General features: G+C 46.1%; 1 protein-coding gene across 1 annotated transcript in view; it reads right to left on the bottom strand.

Moving 5' to 3' along the window:
- Positions 1–27506, bottom strand: part of LOC110499571 (AT-rich interaction domain 4B) — a 192398-nt gene that overhangs the window by 23925 nt on the left and 140967 nt on the right. Inside the window, exons 17-21 of the mRNA XM_036955574.1 lie at positions 19466–19675; positions 15386–15470; positions 11933–12104; positions 6713–7317; positions 5245–6676 (exon numbers count right to left, since the gene is read on the bottom strand). Coding sequence (XP_036811469.1) covers positions 5245–6676; positions 6713–7317; positions 11933–12104; positions 15386–15470; positions 19466–19675 — 2504 coding nt within the window. The remainder of the gene's footprint in view (positions 1–5244; positions 6677–6712; positions 7318–11932; positions 12105–15385; positions 15471–19465; positions 19676–27506) is intronic.

Consider the following 27506-nt stretch of genomic DNA (forward strand, 5'->3'; position numbering starts at 1 on the left):
AGGCAATACATAAGCCATAGTGGCGAAATAATTACAATATAGCAATTAAACACTGGAGTGATAGATGTGCAGAATATGAGTTTGCAAGTAGAGATACTTGGGGTGCAAAGGAGCAAAATAAATAACATTATGGGGATGAGATAGTTGGATGGGATATTTACAGATGGGCTATGTACAGGGGCAGTGAGCTGCTCTGACAGCTGGTGCTTAAAGCTGGGAATCAACAGTGGTAAATAGCTCCCAACATTTTCCGGCGGCCTTGGCTCCCTTGGGAATGTTATATTAACTATTATAGTTGATGGTTATTACTGGTTTCTTAATATGTTTGAGCCAATCAGTTGTTGTGACATGGTAGGGGTGGTATACAGAAGATAGCCCTATTTGGTAAAACACCAAGTCCATATTATTGCAAGAACAGCTCAAATAAGCAAAGAGAAACAACAGTCCATCATTACTTTAAGACATGAAGGTCAGTCAATATGTACAATTTCATATCTGAGATCATATTGTGTGTGTGCAAATTGCATGGAATTGTTGTGCAATTTTAAATGTTTAAATATGAAACTATTTGTGAAAAGATTAAATGTAATTTTAGCTTCTTAAATGAGAGAACGGTTTGTCATAGAGAAACTCTGCTCACTCAGAGGCCCCACCCAAGTGAACAGACATTGGTTGTAAACTATGAAACTTAGCCCTTCTTTCACCACTATATAAACACGTTGACGAAAATGCAACTTCCTGTTCCGAGGACATGAGGACGACGACGCTAAAAGGGCTCAGATAATAAACTAACGAAATTAGTGTTCAATGTGAAGATGACGATCAACACGCCGAAAGGATGAATTTCGACTATACCAGACAGAATATAGCACGAGCTTAAAAGTATGGCAACTTGGTATAAACTTTGAACTCTTATTCACTTCAGAAGTGATACCTCCTAGCCTTTTAGTTAGCAGAAGCAGCTGCTGTAAACATGAGCTAGGAAAGCTGAAGAGTTCCATCAGCCACTCTTGGGCTACAATCACCTATCCGGACCCGTTTTACTGCCGACGCGGAGCCCCACCGGGCCTTCACGACTGGACTACCGATCTTATCTGCCCGAGGGAGTTATCCAACTGGCCCCTCCGTCGCGACGTTACCTGAACGCCCATCTGCGGCCCGCTAATCGTTAGCTGTCTTATCGGCTGCTATCTGAATAGGTCTATCGGACAATTTTTCTTGGGTCACTATAACTATATCGCCAATTGGATTGATCCCCTCTACTAGTCCCTAACTGTTTTATGGGCCTGCTGTAAGCGGTCTGTATGCAGCCAAATGATGGTCAGAGACCAAGAGCAGCACTGCCCCCTCAAGATTCTGAGCCTGCTTGGCAGGGTTGGTCCTGCAAAGCCAAAGCCCCCTAAAGGGAGAGCATACTACACACGTAAATTCTCAACGCTGCTAATGAGAACCTTGATGACCTTGTACCTAGCCGGTGGGAATTCCGGTGGGGTGCCCGCACCCAGGCAGTGGCAGTGCTGGCAACACTAGCTGCAGTAACCCATGGGGAGGGGGTCACACTTGGACATTCAGAGAGGGGGTATATTATGTGACCCTAGTGGCACAGAATCAAATTCGGACTGCATGGAGATGCTTGGGAATATGGTCAATACGGGTGACTGTATTGTAGGGGTTTCAGGGTAGAGGTGTACATTTGACCTCCATCATCTAGGATGTGACAATGGTAAATAAAATCTCTTATTTTTTGCCTATTTTTTTGTGTGGTCTTCTCGTGCAGCTGCAACTGCAAGTACATTTGTAAATCAAGACCTATCTTGAGTTGGGCTCTGGGGTGGTGCAATTGTTGAGTAAGTGAGCTTATGGTTGTGTGGGGGTATGGGTTGAGTGTGTGTGGGTGTATGTGTGTATCCCACAACTGTTGCGAAGAAGTAAAAGATGTTAGGGACAATAGAGGATGATCCACAGCTATATATAATACAAATCGAGGTGAGGGCGATGGAAATGCATTTGGCAGTTAATCTACTTCAATTCGGTAAATGGCACTGTGTGCTCTTTTCAAAGGATGGATCCCAGTCGGTTATGGGTTATGGGATACAGGGGGTTGAGGGTGGTCTGCCAGGCATTGGGATGACAAACCAACTCGGGATGAGGAGGACTTTTAGCGGGTGGAATAGTAGGGACCAATTGGAGGTTTACTTAGTAGAAATGCAAAGATCAAGGTACAGCTATATAGACACTCAATCATCATGTTACTGTTTAATGGTACGTTTACAAACATATATTTTGATAAATATAATTGAAAGTTGTCTCATTATGGTAAGTGGTGAAATAAGTATAGCCAGTTACAATTGTAATGGCCTAGCAGATAATAAGAAAAGACGATCAGTATTTACCTGGCTAAAAGAGAAGGAATATAATATCTATTGTTTACAGGAAACTCATTCAACAATTTTAGATGAAGTTTTGTGGAAAAAGAACTGGGTGATGGTTTTAAAAAACAATAATTTTGATTCAAATGTGCAAATTGTCCAAACAGATTCTCAAGGTAGATGGATTATTTTAAATATGTTATTGGATAATACAGAATTTATTGGACAATACAGAATTTCCACGTGGGTGAGGATATTGGACATTTAATCAAAGCCTACTAGATGATAAATTGTTTAGAACCAGGACAGAAGAATTTATAACTGACTTTTCCAGACATAACATAGGTACAGCAGATCCCCTTATTGTATGGGACACTTTTAAATGTGCCTTTAGAGGCAATGCAATTCAGTACTCATCAATAAAACAAAAGCAATTTAGATCTAAAGAGTCCATATTAACCAACACAAAAACATCTTACGATGTTCTGCATTAGCATCGAACAGCCCCCATGATATGCAACTTTTCAGGGAAGCTAGAAACCAATATACACAGGCAGTTAGAAAAGCCAAGGCTAGCTTTTTCAAGCAGAAATGTGCTTCCTGCAACACAAACTCAAAAAAGTTCTGGGACTGTGTAAAGTCCATGGAGAATAAGAACACCTTCCCCCACATGGTGTTGCTCCTGGTCTGAACAAGGCTTTACTCTGGGAGGAGGGGGATCCTTCCCCCACATGGTGTTGCTCCTGGTCTGAACAAGGCTTTACTCTGGGAGGAGGGGGATCCTTCCCCCACATGGTGTTGCTCCTGGTCTGAACAAGAAGCCTTTACTGATCCATATGAGACGGAAATTGGTCTTCTGTACAATGTCCCTCCGATATATATTAACACACACACATTTCCTTGGAGATGTTAGTGCAGGTCGGACATGGGATTCGAACCGGCAACCATCCAGTTGCTGGCCTGCTTCTCTAACCACTAGGCATCTCAAATTCAAATCTATACCTCAAGCCAGTTCCACTGCTGGTTTTCACTCTTCCCCTCTAATCAGGGACTAATAGACTTGGTACACCAGGTGGGTACAAATAATGACTAGGTAGAACAGTGGAGCAGTAGTAGTACAGACCTCTTCACATTGATCTACATATGAGTGTGTGCTTGGCAATAGAGTTTCTGGAGAAGGGGACACCTTTCGGTAACATGACATGGGTCCATGCATTTCTTGACTTTCAAATAGCAACGTGATCGAGAATTTCCTGTTGTTGTATCCTATTTGTATCCTATTTGAGGTAGGCAAAGATGTATCACGTTGAAAAGATCACCACTGTAAACTAATTTGAAAGAAAACCAATTGCATATTTAATTTGTTTGGCCTACATGTAATGAAAGTTTAGGTTTGATTTACATGACCGTGTTTTGTGTCTGCCAGTTGGCTGTTTGTTGGTCCACCAGCAGCTTGCTAGCTAGCTGACTAAAAACGGCAAGCTAGCCTTTTTAGCTTCCCTCATCTCTCCCATGTGAAATAATACGATTTATAAATAATTTGCCATGGCAAATATTCTTAGCCTACTTGCCAGTGTAACCTACAACATTATCCCAGTTTAATATGCTGCTTCAATGTATTCACTCCCATAACAGCTAAAATAGAGAAAAGGCTACCAGCTGTTTTTAACTGTGTAGCGGTAGTTATTACTACAAACAAAAACCCTTTGGGGGGAATTCTAATCAGGCTAAAATGTTGTTTGGTGCTACACCACACCCAAGTCTCCGAAGTCGGAGCGTGTTAGGAGCCACCCCCAAGTCGCCGCGATGTCGGAGCGTGTTAGGAGCCACCCCCACGTCTCCGTGAGGAACGAAACGGTATCGGAGCGTGTTAGGAGCCACCCCCACGTCTCCGCGAGGAACGAAACGGTGTCGGAGCGTGTTAGGAGCCACCCCCACGTCTCCGCGAGGAACGAAACGGTGTCGGAGCGTGTTAGGAGCCATCCCCACATCTCCGTGAGGAACGAAACGGTGTCGGAGCGTGTTAGGAGCCACCCCCACGTCTCCGTGAGGAACGAAACGGTGTCGGAGCGTGTTAGGAACCACCCCCACGTCTCCGCAAGGAACGAAACGGTGTCGGAGCGTGTTAGGAGCCACCCCCACGTCTCCAAGAGGAACGAAACGGTGTCGGAGCGTGTTAGGAGCCACCCCCACGTCTCCGTGAGGAATGAAACGGTTTCGGAGCGTGTTAGGAGCCACCCCCACGTCTCCAAGACGAATGAAACGGTGCCGGAGCGTATTAGGAACCAACCCCACATCTCCGCGAGGAATGAAACGGTGCCGGAGCGTGTTAGGAGCCACCCCCACGTCTCCGCGAGGAACGAAACGGTGTCGGAGCGTGTTAGGAACCACCCCCACGTCTCCAAGAGGAACGAAACGGTGTCGGAGCGTGTTAGGAGCCACCCCCACGTCTCCGTGAGGAACGAAACGGTGTCGGAGCGTGTTAGGAGCCACCCCCACGTCTCTGTGAGGAACGAAACGGTGTCGGAGCGTGTTAGGAGCCACCCCCATGTCTCCAAGAGGAACGAAACGGTGCCGGAGCGTGTTAGGAGCCACCCCCACGTCTCCAAGAGGAACGAAACGGTGTCGGAGCGTGTTAGGAGCCACCCTCACATCTCCGCGAGGAACGAAACGGTGCCGGAGCATGTTAGGAACCACCCTCACGTTTCCGTGAGGTGCCTTTTTTATTGTTTTCCCTTTTTGTGAGGAAAACAATGTGCTCCACTGTATATCTACAGTCTCCATAGTGTAGACCCCTGAACTAGGCAACCTGCCACCCCACCCCCTTACCTGGAGGTAAGTCCTGGTCCTGCAGCTCCCCTCCCAGACTGCTTACCTGGGGGTAAGTCCTGGTCCAGACTCTCCACCTCCACCGTACTGGTTTCTGTCTCACTGTGACCCGGAAGGGGGTTGGGGTGTCCTGGGGTCAGGGGATTGGGGTGTCCTGGGGTCAGGGGGTTGGGGTGTCCTGGAGTCAGGGGGTTGGGGTGTCCTGGAGTCAGGGGGTTGGGGTGTCCTGGGGTCAGAGGGTTGGGGTGTCCTGGGGTCAACCCCAGAGTCAGGGGGTTGGGGTGTCCTGGAGTCAGGGGGTTGGCGTGTCCTGGAGTCAGGGGGTTGGCGTGTCCTGGGGTCAGGGGGTTGGGGTGTCCTGGGGTCAGGGGGTTGGGGTGTCCTGGGGTCAGGGGGTTGGGGTGTCCTGGAGTTACGGGGTTGGGGTGTCCTGGGGTCAGGGGGTTGGTGTGTCCTGGAGTCAACCCCAGAGTCAGGGGGTTTGGGTGTCCTGGTGTCAGGGGATTGGGGTGTCCTGGTGTCAGGGGATTGGGGTGTCCTGAGGTCAGGGGGTTGGGGTGTCCTGGGGTCAACCCCAGATTCAGGGGGTTGGGGTGTCCTGGAGTCCGGGGGTTGGGGTATCCTGGAGTCAGGGGGTCAGAGGAGGGGGTTTTACACAGTGCAGGGGTCCCTGTGGAGGGGGGAGGAGAGGAGGGCTGAGTCCAGTTTGAACCAGTCCCAGAGCTTTGCGCAATGGCCCCACTACTAATACCTTCCATGGAGGGGGACTCTGGGGTTGTAGGAGGGGTGTTGAGGACTGAGTTAGAGCCGCTGGGGGGGAACTCCTCCTGCTCACTCCTCCTATCCTTCTCCTTGTTCTCCTCTGAGGTCCCAGGGTCCTCCCTCTCCGGGCCTCTTCCTGCCTCGTCTCCATCCCCGTTCCGCTCCCCCTTGCTCTCCCTCTCCTCCAGGCCTGATGAGAAGGACTGGGCCGTTCCAGGGGGAGGAGGGGAGTTAGCAGCCTCTGTGTCGGAGTCAGAGAACAGCTCCTTCAGGGTCTTCTTGGGCCACTGGGCCTGAATACTGGACCACACATCCTTCTGGCCCTTGGTGCGCCCCCCACCAACCTGCCTCTCCCTCTCATCCGCTGTAGCAGCCATCTTGGCCCTCTTCTCAGGAATATCCCAGAATCCCGCAGGGCGGGCGCCACTGCCACTCCCGCCTCCTTTGTCGGTCTTGTCCTTCATGCCGTTGTACTTTTTGGAGGGGGAAGGTTTGGATTTTGGACAGGAACTGGGTTGCTCTCTCTCTCGGTCGGTCTCTGATTGGTTGGGATCAGTGGGAGGTGGTGCTCCTCCCTCATCGTCTGAGCTGCTACCAGAAGAGCCTCCTCCTGCTGGTCCGCCTCTCTCTTCCCCTGGTCCTCCTCTTCCTCCTCTCTCCTCCCCTGGCCCTCCTCCTCCTCTCTCCTCCCCTGGCCCTCCTCCTTCTCCTCCTCCTCTCTCCTCCCCTGGCCCTCCTCCTTCTCCTCCTCCTCTCTCCTCCCCTCCTCCTCCTTCTCTCTCCTCCCCTCCTCCTCTCTCCCTGGCCTTCCTGGGGTCTCTCGACAGCCAGTCAGCGTTCCTGATGCTCCGGGTGGGGAGCTTGGTTTTGGACAGGGGTCCTTTAGGGGTGCGTTCCGACCGCTCCCGGGTTGCTCCCTCTGACTTCCTCTTCCTCGAGGCAGAGCTACCCGGCCCCTCCCTCTCACCCTCAAACACTGGTTGGCTTCGCCATTTCACCGCCTCCGGGGTATCTTTGTTGATTGGTTCTTGGCCATTTCCTGCAATCAATGGGGTTTTGAGGACATCGGTAAAGGTGGCACCCTCCCAGTGGTCTAAGGCGTGAGGTGGTTCAGGCAGAACCCCCTTTCTGAGATGTTCTGGGTTACCCCCCTTTCTGAGATGTTCTGGGGTACCCCCGTTTCTGAGATGTTCTGGGGTACCCCCCTTTCTGAGATGTTCTGAGGTACCCCCCTTTCTGACATGTTCTGGGGTACACCCCTTTCTGAGACCGCAGCGCCCCCCTGGACAGTCATCTTCGTCTTCACAATCACCCTCCTCATCCTGGTGATCAATGTCATCTGTTGAACTATCTGAGGCTGAAAGGAAACAACAACATGGTTTTCATATCACATACTATACTAGCAGTCAGTCTAGGAGACTTGAAAAAGAGTTGTTTGGAATTAAATACATTCCTAATCTATTAATGGCTTAAGACTCTTTTTCATTACAAACAACTCTTTTTCATTCCAAACAACTCTTTCATTCCAAACAACTCTTTTTCATTCCAAACAACTATTTTTCATTCCAAACAACTATTTTTCATTCCAAAGGCATTGGAGTCACTACACTTGAACAAGAAAAATACCCTTGCCCTCAAAGTACCCTTAAACAAGTAAGGGTTCAAATACATTTAGATGGATGGAATTTCATGAGTTTTCCATGACTTCTCAATTACTTTTAACCGAATTTCCATGACCAACAATTGGCGGCGTCTATGTATGTACTGTGCTTTCGGAAAGTATTCCGACCCCTTCACTTTTTCCAGTTTTTGTTACGTTACAGCCTTATTCTAAAATGGATTACATCGTTTTTTCCCTCATCAATCTACACACAATATCCCATAATGACGAAGCAAAAACTGTTTTTTAGAAATCAAATGTATTTAAAAAAAATAAAAAACATCAAAAAGTATTCAAACCCTTTACTCAGTACTGTCTGTGCCAGTCACTCCCTACTTTTCCCATCGGGGAGAGGAGGATGGCAGTGTCTGGAATCATTCTATGCTCCCTCTTTTGTTGCTCCTATCTTGACCTATAGCCCCACTCTCCTCTCCGTGAGCTTGTTCAGGATTGGTTGTATTTAGAATTGGTTGTATCTAAACGACAATTTGATATATATCATAGGGTGGGGGTAATGTCTTGGTACCATTTTGTACCAAGGACGAGATAAGAGCTTTGTTTAGGAGACCAAACTGAACGATAATTTATAGCCAACTCTGTCTGACTAGGGGATATTCCTCTGAAGTAAAATCTTTCTTTGTGTAAGTTCCTAAGACCTGTGTTTTGTCATGTCGTCTTGAGAGGGGGTGGATCTTTGCTATAAAGGAACCCATTTGCCATTATGTTGAGCACTCAACTTTTCATTAGAGATACTGAACTGTTGAAAGTCAAAATGCTATTGCAAAAGCTTAATTATTATTAAAGGTGAAGATTAAGCATAACTCTGACTCGTGTGTGTGATTTGCTCTCTCATCATTTGGTAATTAAGGAAATTTCCACGACACTACAAGCTTGGCACACCTGTATTTGAAGAGTTTCTCCCATTCTTCTCTGCACATCCTCTCAAGCTCTGTCAAGTTGAATGGGGAGTGTCGCTGCCCAGCTTTTTTCAGGTCTCTCCAGAGACGTTTGATCGGGTTTAAGTCTGGGCTCTGGCTGGGTCACTCAAGGACATTCAGAGACTTGTCCTGAAGCCACTCCTGCATTGTCTTGGCTGTGTGCTTAAGGTTCTTGTCCTGTTGGAAGGTGAACCTTTGCCCCAGTCAGGTCCAGAGCAGGTTTCATCAAGGATCTCTCTGTACTTTGCTCCGTTCATCTTTCCATCTATCCTGAAAAGTCTTCCAGTACCTGCTGCTGAAAAAAATCCCCACAGCATGATGCTGCCACCACCATGCTTCACCGTAGAGATGCTGCCACCACCATGCTTCACTGTAGGGATGCTGCCACCACCATGCTTCACCGTAGGAATGGTCCAAGGTTTCTTCCAGATGTGACGCTTGGCCTTCAGGCCAAAGAGTTCAATCTTGGTTTCATCAGAGAAGAGAATCTTGTTTCTCATGATCTGAGAGTCATTTTTGTGCCTTTTGGCAAACTCCAAGCGGGCTGTCATGTGCCTTTTACTGAGGAGTGGCTTCCATCTGGCCACTCTACCATAAAGGCCTGATTGGTGGAGTGCTACAGAGATGGTTGTCCTTCTGGAAGGTTCTCCCATCTCCACAGAGGAACTCTGGAGCTCTGTCACAGTGATCATCAGGTTCTTGGTCACCTCCCTGACTAAGGCCCTTCTCCCCCAATTGCTCAGTTTGGCTGGGCGGCCAGCCCTAGGAAGAGTCTTGGTGGCTCCAAACTTCTTCCATTTAAGAATGATGGAGGTCACTGTGTTTACTGGGGACCTTCAATGCTGCAGAAATTTTTTGGTACCCTCCCCAGATCTGTGCCTCAACTCAATTCTGTCTCAGAGCTCTACAGACAATTCATTTGACCTCATGGCTTGATTTCTGCTCTGACATGCACTGACTACTGTGAGACCTTTTTATAGACAGGTGTGTGCCTTTCCAAATCATGTCCAATCAATTGAATTTACCACAGGTGTACTCCAATCACATTGTAGAAACATCTCAAGGATGGTCAATGGAAGCAGGATGCACCTGAGCTTCATTTTGACTCTCAAATCAAAGGGTCTGAATGTTATTTCTGTTTTTATTTTTTAATGATGTGCAAACATTTCTAAAAAATTGTTTTTGCTTCGTCATTATTGGTATTGTGTGTAGATTGAGGAAAACAATTAATTTAATATATTTTAGAGTAAAGCAGTAATGAAATAAACTGTGGAAAAAAGGAATACTTTCTGATTGAACCGTATAAAAGTGTAATGTGGAAAACTGTTCTCTAATCCCCCTGTACTCATGTCTGTCATTGAACAAAGTAGAATACCTGTTAGGCTACTGTATAAAAGTAGGGATGCACTGATATAACAAAGTAGAATACCTGTTAGGCTACTGTATAAAAGTAGGGATGCACCGATATATCGGTGAACATATCGGAATCGGACGACAGTAGCTAAAAATGCCAACATCGTTATGGGCCAACGTCTAGTTTAACGGCGACGTGCAAAGCTGACGTGTATACCTATAAAACATATATAATGTATATATCTATATAATAATATATAAAACCTATATAATATATATATCTATATGATAATATATAAAACCTATATAATGTATATATCTATATAATAATATATAAAACCTATATAATGTACATATCTATATAATAATATATAAAACCTATATAGTGTAGGTACATGACGTAAAATATAGCGCTACATGTGCAGCACAGCATTCGGGATTGGGATATTATTTTTGATGATATATTATATCATTTTTGCGCTAGTTGGCTGTACCTTTCCTTCATAGCTTGTTCTCCATTTTCTTTTAAAATAGGGAGGCAATTAGTTTTCAGCGCTTTTCTTTCCATGACTGATCAAACTTGCTTTCTCGTCACTCTCTTGTCCTTCCGCAGCAAAATGCCAATATTTGGCTAACAATTATGCCCCAGGAGAGTTTAACTTGATTGAGAAACTTGTTTCCCAAACCTACGATGGTGCTGCTGTAATTAAATGTATTTACAGCTAAATCCCCTCCTGTTCCCTAAGAGGTGATGACCACTTCAGCTAAATCCCCTCCTGTTCCCTAAGAGGTGACGACCACTTCAGCTAAATCCCCTCCTGTTCCCTAAGAGGTGATGACCACTTCAGCTAAATCCCCTCCTGTTCCCTAAGAGGTGACGACCACTTCAGCCAAGTCCCCTCCTGTTCCCTAAGAGGTGACGACCACTTCAGGTAAGTCCCCTCCTGTTCCCTAAGAGGTGACGACCACTTCAGGTAAGTCCCCTCCTGTTCCCTAAGAGGTGATGACCACTTCAGCCAAGTCCCCTCCTGTTCCCTAAGAGGTGATGACCACTTCAGGTAAATCCCCTCCTGTTCCCTAAGAGGTGACGACCACTTCAGGTAAGTCCCCTCCTGTTCCCTAAGAGGTGATGACCACTTCAGTCAAGTCCCCTCCTGTTCCCTAAGAGGTGACGACCACTTCAGCCAAGTCCCCTCCTGTTCCCTAAGAGGTGATGACCACTTCAGTCAAGTCCCCTCCTGTTCCCTAAGAGGTGATGACCACTTCAGTCAAGTCCCCTCCTGTTCCCTAAGAGGTGACGACCACTTCAGCCAAGTCCCCTCCTGTTCCCTAAGAGGTGATGACCACTTCAGTCAAGTCCCCTCCTGTTCCCTAAGAGGTGACGACCACTTCAGCCAAGTCCCCTCCTGTTCCCTAAGAGGTGACGACCACTTCAGCCAAGTCCCCTCCTGTTTCCTAAGAGGTGATGACCACTCCACTACCAGTGTCAACTCTCTCCTGATATGAACTGAAGCCATGTCTCATGGACCCTCTCATCCATTGGATGTTTGAGCACTAAGCAGCCCTGTCCATTTTCTGTCATTACTGTATGTGGTGTCAATCACATTACACAACAATTTGATTATAAGCCTTGCTTGGACCAACTCATTCTTAGCTATTTTGTCTATCTCTGTCGTGTTACTGTTTCTTGTCTTCCCAGTCCTGTCCTGTCGTCAGTGGAAGAGTTCAGCTCGTCTCCAACTCCATCCATCCATGATGAGCCTGTCCTGCACTGATGCCACAACCCATCATGGACTTAAGCCTCAACTCATGCTTCATTAAATCACTGCTGCGTAGCCCTCTCATTCCCATTTCCCATAATATTGTATTATAAATGTCTTTATTAAATATTTTAGGTTAAAACAATGTCTTTGACAATTTCTCCCCCAAAAAAATGTTTCTCCATTAACCAGCCTCCAATGCTTGCAGGCCATTGAGTATAGAAGTGATTTCAAAAGACTGCATAGTCCGTTGGTTCTCACCGTCCTCCATCTTGGAGAAGACATGGAGCTCGTGGGCCAAGCCGGGACATGAGCCATAGCCAGGGCCGAGGAGTTTGGAGGAGGGGCGGGGGACACGTAGGTTGTTGGGGGACGGACTCCCCAGGTCCTGGTTCAGTCGTTCCAGGCGGTTGCGCTCTCTCTCCGCTTTGTTCTGGGAGGGCAGGAAGACCATGTTAAGGGCTCCAGAGTAATGTTCTGTATCTTGTGGTAACCTCATGTCATCTTCATAGACAGAAACACAACTGTTTCTTCGGTAAATTCATTTGAAATGGCTACAGTTAAAGTTTACATACAGTGGGGCAAAAAAGTATTTAGTCAGCCACCAATTGTGCAAGTTCTCCCACTTAAAAAGATGAGAGGCCTGTAATTTTCATCATAGGTACACTTCAACTTCAAAATCCAAAATCAAAATCCAGAAAATCACATTGCAGGAATTTTTATGAATTTATTTTTTATGGTGGAAAATAAGTATTTGGTCAATAACAAAAGTTTATCTCAATACTATGTTATATACCCTTTGTTGGCAATGAAAGAGGTCAAACGTTTTCTGTAAACCTTCACAAGGTTTTCACACACTGTTGCTGGTATTTTGGCCCATTCCTCCATGCAGATCTCCTCTAGAGCAGTGATGTTTTGGGGCTGTTGCTGGGCAAAGCGGACTTTCAACTCCCTCCAAAGATTTTCTATGGAGTTGAGATCTGGAGACTGGCTGGGCCACTCCAGGACCTTGAAATGCTTCATACGAAGCCACTCCTTCGTTGCCCGGGCGGTGTGTTTGGGATCATTGTCATGCTGAAAGACAGACCCAGCCACGTTTCATCTTCAATGCCCTTGCTGATGGAAGGAGGTTTTCACTCAAAATCTCACGATACATGGCCCCATTCATTCTTTCCTTTACACGGATCAGTCGTCCTGGTCCCTTTGCAGAAAAACAGCCCCAAAGCATGATGTTTCCACCCCCATGCTTCACAGTAGGTATGGTGTTCTTTGGATGCAACTCCGCATTCTTTGTCCTCCAAACACGATGAGTTTAGTTTTTACCAAAAAGTTATATTTTGGTTTCATCTGACCATATGACATTCTCCCAATTTTCTTCTGGATCATCCAAATGCTCTCTAGCAAACTTCAGACGGGCCTGGACATGTACTGGCTTAAGCAGGGGGACACTTCTGGCACTGCAGGATTTGAGTCCCTGGGGGCGTAGTGTGTTACTGATGGTAGGCTTTGTTTCTTTCGTCCCAGCTCTCTGCAGGTCATTCACTAGGTCCCCCCGTGTGGTTCTGGGATTTTTGCTCATCGTTCTTGTGATCATTTTGGCCCCACGGGGTGAGATTTTGCGTGGAGCCCCAGATCGAGGGAGATTATCAGTGGTCTTGTATGTCTTCCATTTCCTAATAATTGCTCCCACAGTTGATTTCTTCAAACCAAGTTGCTTACCTATTGCAGATTCAGTCTTCCCAGCCTGGTGCAGGTCTACAATTTTGTTTCTGGTGTCCTTTGACAGCTCTTTGGTCTTGGCCATAGTGGAGTTTGGAGTGTGACTGTTTGAGGTTGTGGACATGTCTTTTATTCTGATAACAAGTTCAAACAGGTGCCATTAATACAGGTAACGAGTGGAGGACAGAGGAGCCTCTTAAATAAGAAGTTACAGGTCTGTGAGAGCCAGAAATCTTGCTTGTTTGTAGGTGACCAAATACTTATTTTCCACCATAATTTGCAAATAAATTCATTAAAAATCCTACAATGTGATTTTCTGGATTTTTTTTCACATTTTGTCTGTCATAGTTTAAGTGTACCTATGATGGAAATTACAGGCCTCTCTCATCTTTTTAAGTGGGAGAACTTGCACAATTGGTGGCTGACTAAATACTTTTTTGCCTCACTGTATACCTAAGCCAACTACATTTAAACTCAGTTTTTCACAATTCCTGACATTTAATCCTAGTAAAAATTCCCTGTCTTAGGTCAGTTAGGATCACACTTTATTTTAAGAATGTGAAATTTCAGAATAATAGAAGAGAGAATTATTTATTTCAGCTTTTAATTCTTTCATCACATTCCCAGTGGGTCAGAAGTTTACATACACTCAATTAGTATTTGGTAGCATTGCTTTTAAATTGGTTAACTTGGATCAAACGTTTTGGGTAGCCTTCCACAAGCTTCCCACAATAAGTTGGGTGAATTTTGGCCCATTCCTCCTGACAGAGCTGGTGTAACTGAGTCAGGTTTGTAGGCCTTCTTGCTCACACACACTTTTTCAGGTCTGCCCACACATTTCCTATAGGATTGAGGTCAGGGCTTTATAAAGGCCACTCCAATACATTGACATTGCTGTCCTTAAGCCATTTTGCCACAACTTTGGAAGTATGCTTGGGGTCATTGTCCATTTGGAAGACCCATTTGCAACCAAGCTTTAACTTCCTGACTGATGTCTTGAGATGTTGCTTCAATATATCCACATAATTTTCTATCCTCATGATGCTATCTATTTTGAGAAGTGCACCAGTCCCTCCTGCAGCAAAGCACCCCCAGAAGATGATGCTGCCACCCCCGTGCTTCATGGTTGGGATGGTGTTCTTCGGCTTGCAAGCTTCCCCCTTTTTCTTCCAAACATAACAATGGTCATTATGGCCAAACAGTTCTTTTTTTTGTTTCATCAGACCAGAGGACATTTCTCCAAAAAGTACGATCTTTGTCCCCATGTGCAGTTGCAAACTGTAGTCTGGCTTTTTTTATGGCCTTTTTTGTACCTGTTTCCTCCAGCATCTTCATAAGGTCCTGTGCTGTTGTTCTGGGATTGATTTGCACTTTTAACACCAAAGTACGTTCATCTCTAGGAGACAGAACACGTCTCCTTCCTGAGCGGTATGACGGCTGCGTGGTCTCATGGTGTTTATACTTGCATACTATTGTTTATACAGATCAACGTGGTACCTTCAGGCGTTTGGAAGTTGCTCCCAAGGATGAACCAGACCTTTGGAGGTCTACAATTTTGTTTCTGAGGTCTTGGCTGATTTATTTTGATTTTCCCATGACATCAAGCAAAGAGCCACTGAGTTTGAAGGTAGGCCTTGAAATACATCCACAGGTACACCTCCAATTGACTCGAATGATGTCAATTAGCCCATCAGAAGCTTCTAAAGCCATGACATCATTTTCTGGAATTGTCCAAGCTGTTTAAAGGCACAGTCAACTTAGTGTATGTAAACTTCTGAAAAAATCTGTCTAAACAATTGTTGGAAAAATTACTTGTGTCATGCACAAAGTATATGTCCTTACCAACTTGCCAAAACTATAGTTTGTTAACAAGACATTTGTAGAGTGGTTGAAAAACTAGTTTTAATGACTTCAACCTAAGTGTATGTAAACTTCTGACTGCAGCTGTATATGCAAAAGAGTATTACATTTTTTTTAAATTAATATTTATCCTACCTTTATTTTCTTGCGATGCTTGATCTTCTGAACATTCTTATTGGCCGGACGGACAATCTTGTCGGCTTTGACCCACTCATCATATCTAACGGGAGAGATGGACACAAAGGGTCAATCACAGGTCAAAAGTAACGTGTATATAGCTCATATCCCAAATGGCACCCTATTCCCTATATAGTGCACTACTTTTGACAAACACTCTATGGGATTCCCTATAGGCCCTGGTCAAAAGTGGTGCACTACATAGGGAGCCTAACAAGTATTATCACAGAGACATTCAACCCTCTATCATCTGCCTGACAAACCAACACCCCACTGACCACACAGACATTCAACCCTCTATCGTCTGCCTGACAAACCAACACCCCACTGACCACACAGACATTCAATCGTCTGTCTGACAAACCAACACCCCACTGACCACACAGACATTCAACCCTCTATCGTCTGTCTGACAAACCAACACCCCACTGACCACACAGACATTCAACCCTCTATCGTCTGCCTGACAAACCAACACCCCACTGACCACACAGACATTCAACCCTCTATCGTCTGTCTGACAAACCAACACCCCACTGACCACACAGACATTCAACCCTCTATCGTCTGCCTGACAAACCAACACCCCACTGACCACACAGACATTCAACCCTCTATCGTCTGTCTGACAAACCAACACCCCACTGACCACACAGACATTCAACCCTCTATCGTCTGCCTGACAAACCAACACCTCACTGACCACACAGACATTCAACCCTCTATCGTCTGTCTGACAAACCAACACCCCACTGACCACACAGACATTCAATCCTCTATCGTTTGTCTGACAAACCAACACCCCACTGACCACACAGACATTCAACCCTCTATCGTCTGTCTGACAAACCAACACCCCACTGACCACACAGACATTCAACCCTCTATCGTCTGTCTGACAAACCAACACCCCACTGACCACACAGACATTCAACCCTCTATCGTCTGTCTGACAAACCAACACCCCACTGACCACACAGACATTCAATCCTCTATCGTCTGTCTGACAAACCAACACCCCACTGACCACACAGACATTCAACCCTCTATCGTCTGTCTGACAAACCAACACCCCACTGACCACACAGACATTCAACCCTCTATCGTCTGCCTGACAAACCAACACCTCACTGACCACACACACATTCAACCCTCTATCGTTTGTCTGACAAACCAACACCCCACTGGCCACACAGACATTCAACCCTCTATCGTCTGTCTGACAAACCAACACCCCACTGACCACACAGACATTCAACCCTCTATCGTCTGTCTGACAAACCAACACCCCACTGACCACACAGACATTCAACCCTCTATCGTCTGTCTGACAAACCAACACCCCACTGACCACACAGACATTCAACCCTCTATCGTCTGTCTGACAAACCAACACCCCACTGACCACACAGACATTCAACCCTCTATCGTCTGCCTGACAAACCAACACCCCACTGACCACACAGACATTCAAACCTCTATCGTCTGTCTGACCCCCACTTTAGTCAAACAGGATCCAGATCTAACAGAAAGAGACCCAAACCTTATTTCATGATATAATTTTTCTTAATGAAGATAAACCCACATTATATTATGGAATAACAGAACATTAATGCAGATAAACCCACATTACATTATGGAATAACAGAAGATTAATGCAGATAAACCCACATTACATTATGGAATAACAGAACATTAATGAAGATAAACCCACATTACATTATGGAATAACAGAAGATTAATGCAGATAAACCCACATTACATTATGGAATAACAGAAGATTAATGCAGATAAACCCACATTACATTATGGAATAACAGAACATTAATGAAGATAAATCCACATTATTTTATGGAAGAAGACAACATTAATGAAGATAAATCCACATTAGGATAAAATACCAACCACAGAAATGAATTCAAAAGAACCTACTTATCTTGGGTCTACAGACTGATACTACCCAGAGATACTACTTCAGTCTACAGACTGTTACTACCCAGAGATACTACTTAACGTCAGTCTACAGACTGTTACTACCCAGAGATACTACTTAACTTCAGTCTACAGACCGATACTACCCAGAGATACTACTTCAGTCTACAGACCGTTACTACCCAGAGATACTACTTAACTTCAGTCTACAGACCGTTACTACCCAGAGATACTACTTAACTTCAGTCTACCGACCGTTACTACCCAGAGATACTAATTAACTTCAGTCTACAGACCATTACTACCCAGAGATACTAATTAACTTCAGTCTACAGACCGATACTACCCAGAGATACTACTTAACTTCAGTCTACAGACCGATACTACCCAGAGATAATACTTAACTTCAGTCTACAGACCGATACTACCCAGAGATACTACTTCAGTCTACAGACCGTTACTACCCAGAGATACTACTTAACGTCAGTCTACAGACCGTTACTACCCAGAGATACTACTTAACGTCAGTCTACAGACCGATACTACCCAGAGATACTACTTAACTTCAGTCTACAGAACGATACTATCCAGGGATACTACTTAACTTCAGTCTACAGACCGATACTACCCAGAGATACTACTTAACGTCAGTCTACAGAACGATACTATCCGGAGGTACTACTTAACGTCAGTCTACAGACCGATACTACTTAACGTCAGTCTACAGACCGATACTACCCAGAGATACTACTTAACGTCAGTCTACAGACCGATACTACTTAACGTCAGTCTACAGACCGATACTACCCAGAGATACTACTTAACTTCAGTCTACAGAACAATACTATCCAGGGATACTACTTAACGTCAGTCTACAGACCGTTACTACCCAGAGATACTACTTAACGTCAGTCTACAGACCGATACTATCCAGAGATACTACTTAACGTCCATCTACAGACCGATACTACCCAGAGATACTACTTAAGTACCTACAGAAAGGAATGAAAGTCTTCCAACCTCACACCAGAAGACAACGTAACGCAGAGAGAAGAGCTTCTGCTCAACCAGTTTTGGAACTCAACCACAAAACGGCAGTAAGACAATGACATCACTACATCCGTCTCACTGTGAAAAGCTCCCATCTGCTGTGTGTGTCTCATAATCCCCTTAGGTATGCCAACTCTACTTCTATATAGTAACACTGTACTACCCTGTCTCTGGCCCAGGGGGGAGAGGTGAGTATAGCAACACTTTAATACCACATTCAAACTATAGGGCCCGCCCTGGGGCGGCAGGGTAGCCTAGTGGTTAGAGCGTTGCATAGTAACCGGAAGGAGGAGTTACTTAGTGGTAGTGGCTAGTTAAATAAAGGTCAAATAACATTTAAATTAAATAAATAAAAAAACCAAATCATATCCAGTGCGATTCCAGCAACTATGGTGGATGGGTAACCAGGCCAGCCCAGTTCATCCCAGGCTCGGTTTGGCCATATAGTAGGAACCAGGCTGGCCTTTCAGAGTGACTGAGGTATACATATAAACGTTGTATTATTCTAAGGCTCTGTGACAAGGCTTACGGCCATCCACAGTACACTGAGAAACTTTCATATGGTTACATCTGTCCTGTCGAGAGACTACTTAGACAAACAGTGGGGGGGACAGGCAGACGGACCAGCAAGGGACAGAAACTTTAGAATGTCAACCGTGTTATTATCATGTTACTGATTGACCCAATTCTCGATTTCGGCCAGTAGATGGCGACAGTGTAAAAAGACATTAGTCCTGATAAAGAGGGACTGTGTTCGATTAGATGGATAATAATCAGAGTATCTACTGTATTATTACTATGAGGAACATACCCATTTAAATAGTCATCCAATCAAAGCCAAATTATCTATTTGTTTTAGAAGAGGATAGATAGGCTGTAAAATAATGGTTGTTAGGTGAAAGTTCATATTCCCCAGGGCTGTGTGTCCTGCTAATCTTACCTGACGTTCCAGCCACACCTCTCCACTAATATATATTAAACTAGTAGTGGTCAGGTGATAAATATATTGAGGTGAAAGGTCATATTCCCCAAGGCTGTGTGTCCTGCTAATCTTACCTGACGTTCCAGCCACAGTAGTGAACCAGGTAGAGCACCTCTCCCCCCTCCACGTCAGCCTCTTTCACAGTGGCCTGGTACGTCTTCAGGCTGCGACCGCACCCATACCTCACCTGCACCTTCATCCCCGGGGGATAACACTCAAACTCCTCCCCTTCCTCCCCCAGATCCTCATCACCACCATCGCCCTCCCGACTGCAGCTCTCATCCCTGAAACCAATGAAACACATTTCAGCTTCCTGTTCACTTCCTGGACCTAGGCTTCCCATAATGCACAACAACCACAACCCCCACACCCACTTTCACAACCTGGCAGTAGGTGGAACAACAACAATCCCCTGGCCCTTGGACTGTGTTAACCCCAAACCTCCAAGACACTACCACTAAATAACCTACCTAGCCTCCAAGACACTACTAATAAATAACCCTCCTATTCTCATCAACCACCAAGCCACTACTACTAAATTACCCCCGAAGACTCCAAGCCACTAATACTAACTAACTAACCCCACCAAACCACTACTACTACATAACCCCCAAGCCTCCTCAACCTCCAAGCCACTACTTCTAAAATCACCCCCTAGCCTCCAAGCCACTACTACTAAATAACCCCCAAGCCTCCTCAACCTCCAAGCCACTACTACTAAATAACCCCCCTAGCCTCCAAGTCACTAATACTAACTAACCCCCCCAAGCCACTACTACTAAATAACCCTGTAGCCTCCAAGCCACTACTACTAAATAACCCCCCTAGCCTCCAAGCCACTAATACTAACTAACCCCTCCAAGCCACAACTACTAAATAACCCTGTAGCCTCCGAGCCACTACTACTAAATAACCCCCCTAGTCTCCAAGTCACGACTACTAAATAACCCTGTAGCTTCCAAGCCACGACTACTAAATAACCCCCATAGCCTCCAAGCCACGACTAGTAAATAACCCCCCTAGCCTCCAAGCCACGACTACTAAATAACCCCCCTAGCCTCCAAGCCACTACTACTAAATGACCCCCCCCAAGCCACTACTACTAAATTACCCCCCCAAGCCACTACTACTAAATACCCCCCCTAACCTCCAAGCCACTACTACTAAATAACCCCCTAGCCTCCAAGCCACTACTACTAAATAACCCCCCTAGCCTCCAAGCCACTACTACTAAATAACCCCCCTAGCCTCCAAGCCACAACTACGAAATAACCCCCATAGCCTCCAAGCCACTACTACTAAATAACACCCACAAGCCACTACTACTAAATAACCCTGTAGCCACCAAGCCACTACTACGAAATAACCCCCATAGCCCCAAGCCACTACTAATAAATAACCCCGCCCAGCCTACAAGCCACTACTACTAAATGACCCCCCCCAAGCCACTACTACTAAATAACCCCCCCAGCCTCCAAGCCACTAGAACTAAATAACCCCCCTAATCTCCAAGTCACTACTACTAAATAACCCCCTAGCCTCCAAGCCACTACTACTAAATAACCCCCCTAGCCTCCAAGCCACTACTACTAAATAACCCCCTAGCCTCCAAGCCACTACTACTAAATGACCCCCCCAAGCCACGACTACTAAATAACCCCCTAGCCTCCAAGCCACTAACACTAAATAACCCCCCTGGTCACCAAGCCACTACCACTAAATAACCCCCTATCCTCCAAGCCACTACTACTAAATGACCCCCCCCAAGCCACTACTACTAAATAACCCCCTAGTCTCCAAGTCACCACTACTAAATAACCCCCTAGCCTCCAAGGCACTACTACTAAATGACCCCCCCAAGCCACTACTACTAAATAACCCCCCTAGCCTCCAAGCCACTACGACTAAATAACCCCCTAGCCTCCAAGCCACTACTACTAAATTACCCCCCCCAAGCCACTACTACTAAATACCCCCCCCCCCCAGTCTCCAAGCCACTACTCCTAAATGACCCTGTAGCCGCCAAGCCACTACTACTAAATAACCCTGTAGTCTCCAAACCACTACTACTAAATATCCATGTAGCCTCCAAGCCCATACTACTAAATAACCCCCCTAGCCTCCAAGCCACTACTACTAAATAACCCCCCACCAGTCTCCAAACCACTACTACTAAATAACCCTGTAGCCTCCAAGCCACTACTACTAAATATCCATGTAGCCTCCAAGCCACTACTACTAAATAACCCACTAGCCTCCAAGCCACTACTACTAAACAACCTCCGTAGCCTCCAAGCCACTACTACTACATAACCTCCCTAGCCTCCAAGCCACTACTACTAAATAACCCTGTAGCCTCCAAGCCACTACTACTAAATAACCCTGTAGCCTCCAAGCCACTACTACTAAATAACCCTGTAGCCTCCAAGCCACGACTACTAAATAACCCCCCTAGCCTCCAAGCCACTACTACTAAATAACCCTGTAGCCTCCAAGCCACTACCACTAAATAACCCTGTAGCCTACAATCCACTACTACTAAATAACCCCCCTAGCCTCCAAGCCACTACTACTAAATAACACCCCCTAGCCACCAAGCCACTACTACTAAATGACCCCAACAAGCCAATACTACTAAAAACCCCCCTAGCCTCCAAGCCACGACTACTAAATAACCCCCCTAGCTTCCAAGCCACTACTACAAAATAACCCCTCTAGCCTCCAAGCCACCACTACTAAATAACCCTGTAGCCACCAAGCCACTACTACTAAATAACCCTGTAGCCACCAAGCCACGACTCCTAAAAAACCCTGTAGCCACCAAGCCACTACTACTAAATAACCTCCCTAGACTACAAACCACTACTACTAAATAACCCCCCTAGCTTCCAAGCCACTACTACTAAATAACCCCCCTAGCTTCCAAGCCACTACTACTAAATAACCCCCCTAGCCACGACTGCTAAATAACCCTGTAGCCTCCAAGCCACTACTGCTAAATAACCCTGTAGCCAACAAGCCACTACTACTAAATAACCCCCCCAGCCTCCAAGCCACTAGAACTAAATAACCCCCCTAATCTCCAAGTCACTACTACTAAATAACCCCCTAGCCTCCAAGCCACTACTACTAAATAACCCCCCTAGCCTCCAAGCCACTACTACTAAATAACCCCCTAGCCTCCAAGCCACTACTACTAAATGACCCCCCCAAGCCACGACTACTAAATAACCCCCTAGCCTCCAAGCCACTAACACTAAATAACCCCCCTGGTCACCAAGCCACTACCACTAAATAACCCCCTATCCTCCAAGCCACTACTACTAAATGACCCCCCCCAAGCCACTACTACTAAATAACCCCCTAGTCTCCAAGTCACCACTACTAAATAACCCCCTAGCCTCCAAGGCACTACTACTAAATGACCCCCCCAAGCCACTACTACTAAATAACCCCCCTAGCCTCCAAGCCACTACGACTAAATAACCCCCTAGCCTCCAAGCCACTACTACTAAATTACCCCCCCCAAGCCACTACTACTAAATACCCCCCCCCCCCAGTCTCCAAGCCACTACTCCTAAATGACCCTGTAGCCGCCAAGCCACTACTACTAAATAACCCTGTAGTCTCCAAACCACTACTACTAAATATCCATGTAGCCTCCAAGCCCATACTACTAAATAACCCCCCTAGCCTCCAAGCCACTACTACTAAATAACCCCCCACCAGTCTCCAAACCACTACTACTAAATAACCCTGTAGCCTCCAAGCCACTACTACTAAATATCCATGTAGCCTCCAAGCCACTACTACTAAATAACCCACTAGCCTCCAAGCCACTACTACTAAACAACCTCCGTAGCCTCCAAGCCACTACTACTACATAACCTCCCTAGCCTCCAAGCCACTACTACTAAATAACCCTGTAGCCTCCAAGCCACTACTACTAAATAACCCTGTAGCCTCCAAGCCACTACTACTAAATAACCCTGTAGCCTCCAAGCCACGACTACTAAATAACCCCCCTAGCCTCCAAGCCACTACTACTAAATAACCCTGTAGCCTCCAAGCCACTACCACTAAATAACCCTGTAGCCTACAATCCACTACTACTAAATAACCCCCCTAGCCTCCAAGCCACTACTACTAAATAACACCCCCTAGCCACCAAGCCACTACTACTAAATGACCCCAACAAGCCAATACTACTAAAAACCCCCCTAGCCTCCAAGCCACGACTACTAAATAACCCCCCTAGCTTCCAAGCCACTACTACAAAATAACCCCTCTAGCCTCCAAGCCACCACTACTAAATAACCCTGTAGCCACCAAGCCACTACTACTAAATAACCCTGTAGCCACCAAGCCACGACTCCTAAAAAACCCTGTAGCCACCAAGCCACTACTACTAAATAACCTCCCTAGACTACAAACCACTACTACTAAATAACCCCCCTAGCTTCCAAGCCACTACTACTAAATAACCCCCCTAGCTTCCAAGCCACTACTACTAAATAACCCCCCTAGCCACGACTGCTAAATAACCCTGTAGCCTCCAAGCCACTACTGCTAAATAACCCTGTAGCCAACAAGCCACTACTACAAAAGAACCCCCCTAGCCTCCAAGCCACTACTACTAAATAACCCTGTAGCCACCAAGCCACGACTACTAAATAACCCCCCTCGCCACTACTACTAAATAACCCTGTAGCCTCCAAGCCACAACTACTACATAACCCCCCTAGCCTCCAAGCCACTACTACTAAATAACCCTGTAGCCTCCAAGCCACTACTACTAAATAACCCTGTAGCCTCCAAGCCACAACTACTAAACCCCCCCTAAGAATAACCCCCATAGCCTCCAAGCCACTACTACTAAATAACCCTGTAGCCAACAAGCCACGACTACTAAATAACCTCCCTAGCCTCCAAGCCACTACTACTAAATAACCCTGTAGCCACCAAGCCACGACTACTAAATAACCCCCCTAGCCACCAAGCCACTACTACTAAATAACCCTGTAGCCACCAAGCCACGACTACAAAATAACCCCCCTAGCCTACAAGCCACTACTACTAAATAACCCTGTAGCCACCAAGCCACTACTACTAAAAAAAAACCTAGCCTCCAAGCCACTACTACTAAATAACCCCCCTAGCCACTACTACTAAATAACCCTGTTATCTCCGAGCCACTACTACTAAATAACCCTGTAGCCTCCAAGCCACTACTACTAAATAACCCTGTAGCCACCAAGCCACTACTACTAAAGAAAAAAACTAGCCTCCAAGCCACTACTACTAAATAACCCCCCCAGCCTCCAAGCCACTACTACTAAATAACCCTGTAGCCACCAAGCCACTACTAATAAATAACCCTGTAGCCACCAACCCACGACTACTAAATAACCCTGTAGCCTCCAAGCCACGACTACTAAATAACCCTGTAGCCAACCAAGCCACTACTACTAAATAACCCCCCTAGACTCCAAGCCACTTCTACTAAATAACCCCCCTAGACTCCAAGCCACCACTACTAAATAACCCCCTAGCCTCCAAGCCACTACTACTAAATAACCCCCTAGCCTCCAAGCCACTAACACTAAATAACCCCCCTGGTCACCAAGCCACTACCACTAAATAACCCCCTATCCTCCAAGCCACTACTACTAAATAACACCCCCTAGCCTCCAAGCCACTACTACTAAATAACCCCCCTAGCCTCCAAGCCACTACTACTAAACCCCCCCTAAGCCTCCAAGCCACGACTACTAAATAACCCCCATAGCCTCCAAGCCACTACTACTAAATAACCCCCCTAGCCTCCAAGCCACTACTACTAAATAACCCTGTAGCCACCAAGCCACGACTACTAAATAACCCCCCTAGCTTCCAAGCCACTACTACTAAATTACCCCCCCAAGCCACTACTACTAAAAAACCCCCCTAGCCTCCAAGCCACGACTACTAAATAACCCCCCTAGCCTCTAAGCCACTACTACTAAAAAAAACCCCTAGCCTCCAAGCCACTACTACAAAATAACCCCCCTAGCCTCCAAGCCACTACTACTAAATAACCCTGTAGCCTCCAAGCCACTACTACTAAATAACCCTGTAGCCACCAAGCCACGACTACTAAATAACCCCCCTAGCCACCAAGCCACTACTACTAAATAACCCTGTAGCCACCAAGCCACGACTACAAAATAACCCCCCTAGCCTACAAGCCACTACTACTAAATAACCCTGTAGCCACCAAGCCACTACTACTAAAAAAAAAACTAGACTCCAAGCCAATACTACTAAATAACCCCCCTAGCCACTACTACTAAATAACCCTGTAGCCTCCAAGCCACAACTACTACATAACCCCCCTAGCCTCCAAGCCACTACTATTAAATAACCCTGTAGCCTCCAAGCCACAACTACTACATAACCCCCCTAGCCTCCAAGCCACTACTACTAAATAACACCCCCTAGCCTCCAAGCCACAACTACTAAATAACCCCCCTAGCCTCCAAGCCACTACTACTAAACCCCCCCTAAGCCTCCAAGCCACGACTACTAAATAACCCCCATAGCCTCCAAGCCACTACTACTAAATAACCCCCCTAGCCTCCAAGCCACTACTACTAAATAACCCTGTAGCCACCAAGCCACGACTACTAAATAACCCCCCTACCTTCCAAGCCACTACTACTAAATTACCCCCCCAAGCCACTACTACTAAAAACCCCCCCTAGCCTCCAAGCCACGACTACAAAATAACCTCCCTAGCCTCCAAGCCACTACTACTAAATAACCCTGTAGCCACCAAGCCACGACTACTAAATAACCCCCCTAGCCACCAAGCCACTACTACTAAATAACCCTGTAGCCACCAAGCCACTACTACTAAAAAAAAACCTAGCCTCCAAGCCACTACTACTAAATAACCCTGTTATCTCCGAGCCACTACTACTAAATAACCCTGTTATCTCCGAGCCACTACTACTAAATAACCCTGTAGCCTCAAAGCCACTACTACTAAATAACCCCTAGACTCCAAGCCACTACTACTAAATAACCCTGTAGCCACCAAGCCACTACTACTAAAGAAAAAAACTAGCCTCCAAGCCACTACTACTAAATAACCCTGTAGCCACCAAGCCACTACTAATAAATAACCCTGTAGCCACCAAGCCACGACTACTAAATAACCCTGTAGCCTCCAAGCCACGACTACTAAATAACCCTGTAGCCACCAAGCCACTACTACTAAATAACCACCCTAGACTCCAAGCCACTACTACTAAATAACCCTCCAAGACTCCAAGCCACCACCACTAAATAACCCCCTAGCCTCCAAGCCACTACTACTAAATAACCCTTTAGCCTCCAAGCCACTACTACTAAATAACCCTGTAGCCTCCAAGGACACTACTACTAAATAACACCCCCTAGCCTCCAAGCCACTACTACTAACCCCCCCCCCCTAGCCTCCAAGCCACGACTACTAAAAAAAACCCATAGCCTCCAAGCCACTACTACTTAATAACCCCCCTAGCCTCCAAGCCACTACTACTAAATAACCCTGTAGCCACCAAGCCACGACTACTAAATAACCCCCCTAGCTTCCAAGCCACTACTACTAAATGACCCCCCCAAGCCACTACTACTAAAAACCCCCCAAGCCTCCAAGCCACGACTACTAAATAACCCCCCTAGCTTCCAAGCCACTACTACTAAATGACCCCCCCAAGCCACTACTACTAAAAACCCCCCTAGCCTCCAAGCCACGACTACTAAATAACCTCCAAGCCACTACTACTAAATAACCCTGTAGCCACCGAGCCACGACTACTAAATAACCCCCATAGCCTCCAAGCCACTACTACTAAATAACCCTGTAGCCTCCAAGCCACTACTACTAAATAACCCTGTAGCCACTAAGCCACTACTACTAAATAACCCCCCTAGCCTCCAAGCCACTACTACTAAATAACCCTGTAGCCGCCAAGCCACTACTACTAAATAACCCTGTAGCCGCCAAGCCACTACTACTAAATAACCCTGTAGCCGCCAAGCCACTACTACTAAATAACCCTGTAGCCTCCAAGCCACTACTACTAAATA

This window comes from Oncorhynchus mykiss, chromosome 20, assembly GCF_013265735.2.
Source record: "Oncorhynchus mykiss isolate Arlee chromosome 20, USDA_OmykA_1.1, whole genome shotgun sequence".
Taxonomy (NCBI): Eukaryota; Metazoa; Chordata; class Actinopteri; order Salmoniformes; family Salmonidae; genus Oncorhynchus; species Oncorhynchus mykiss.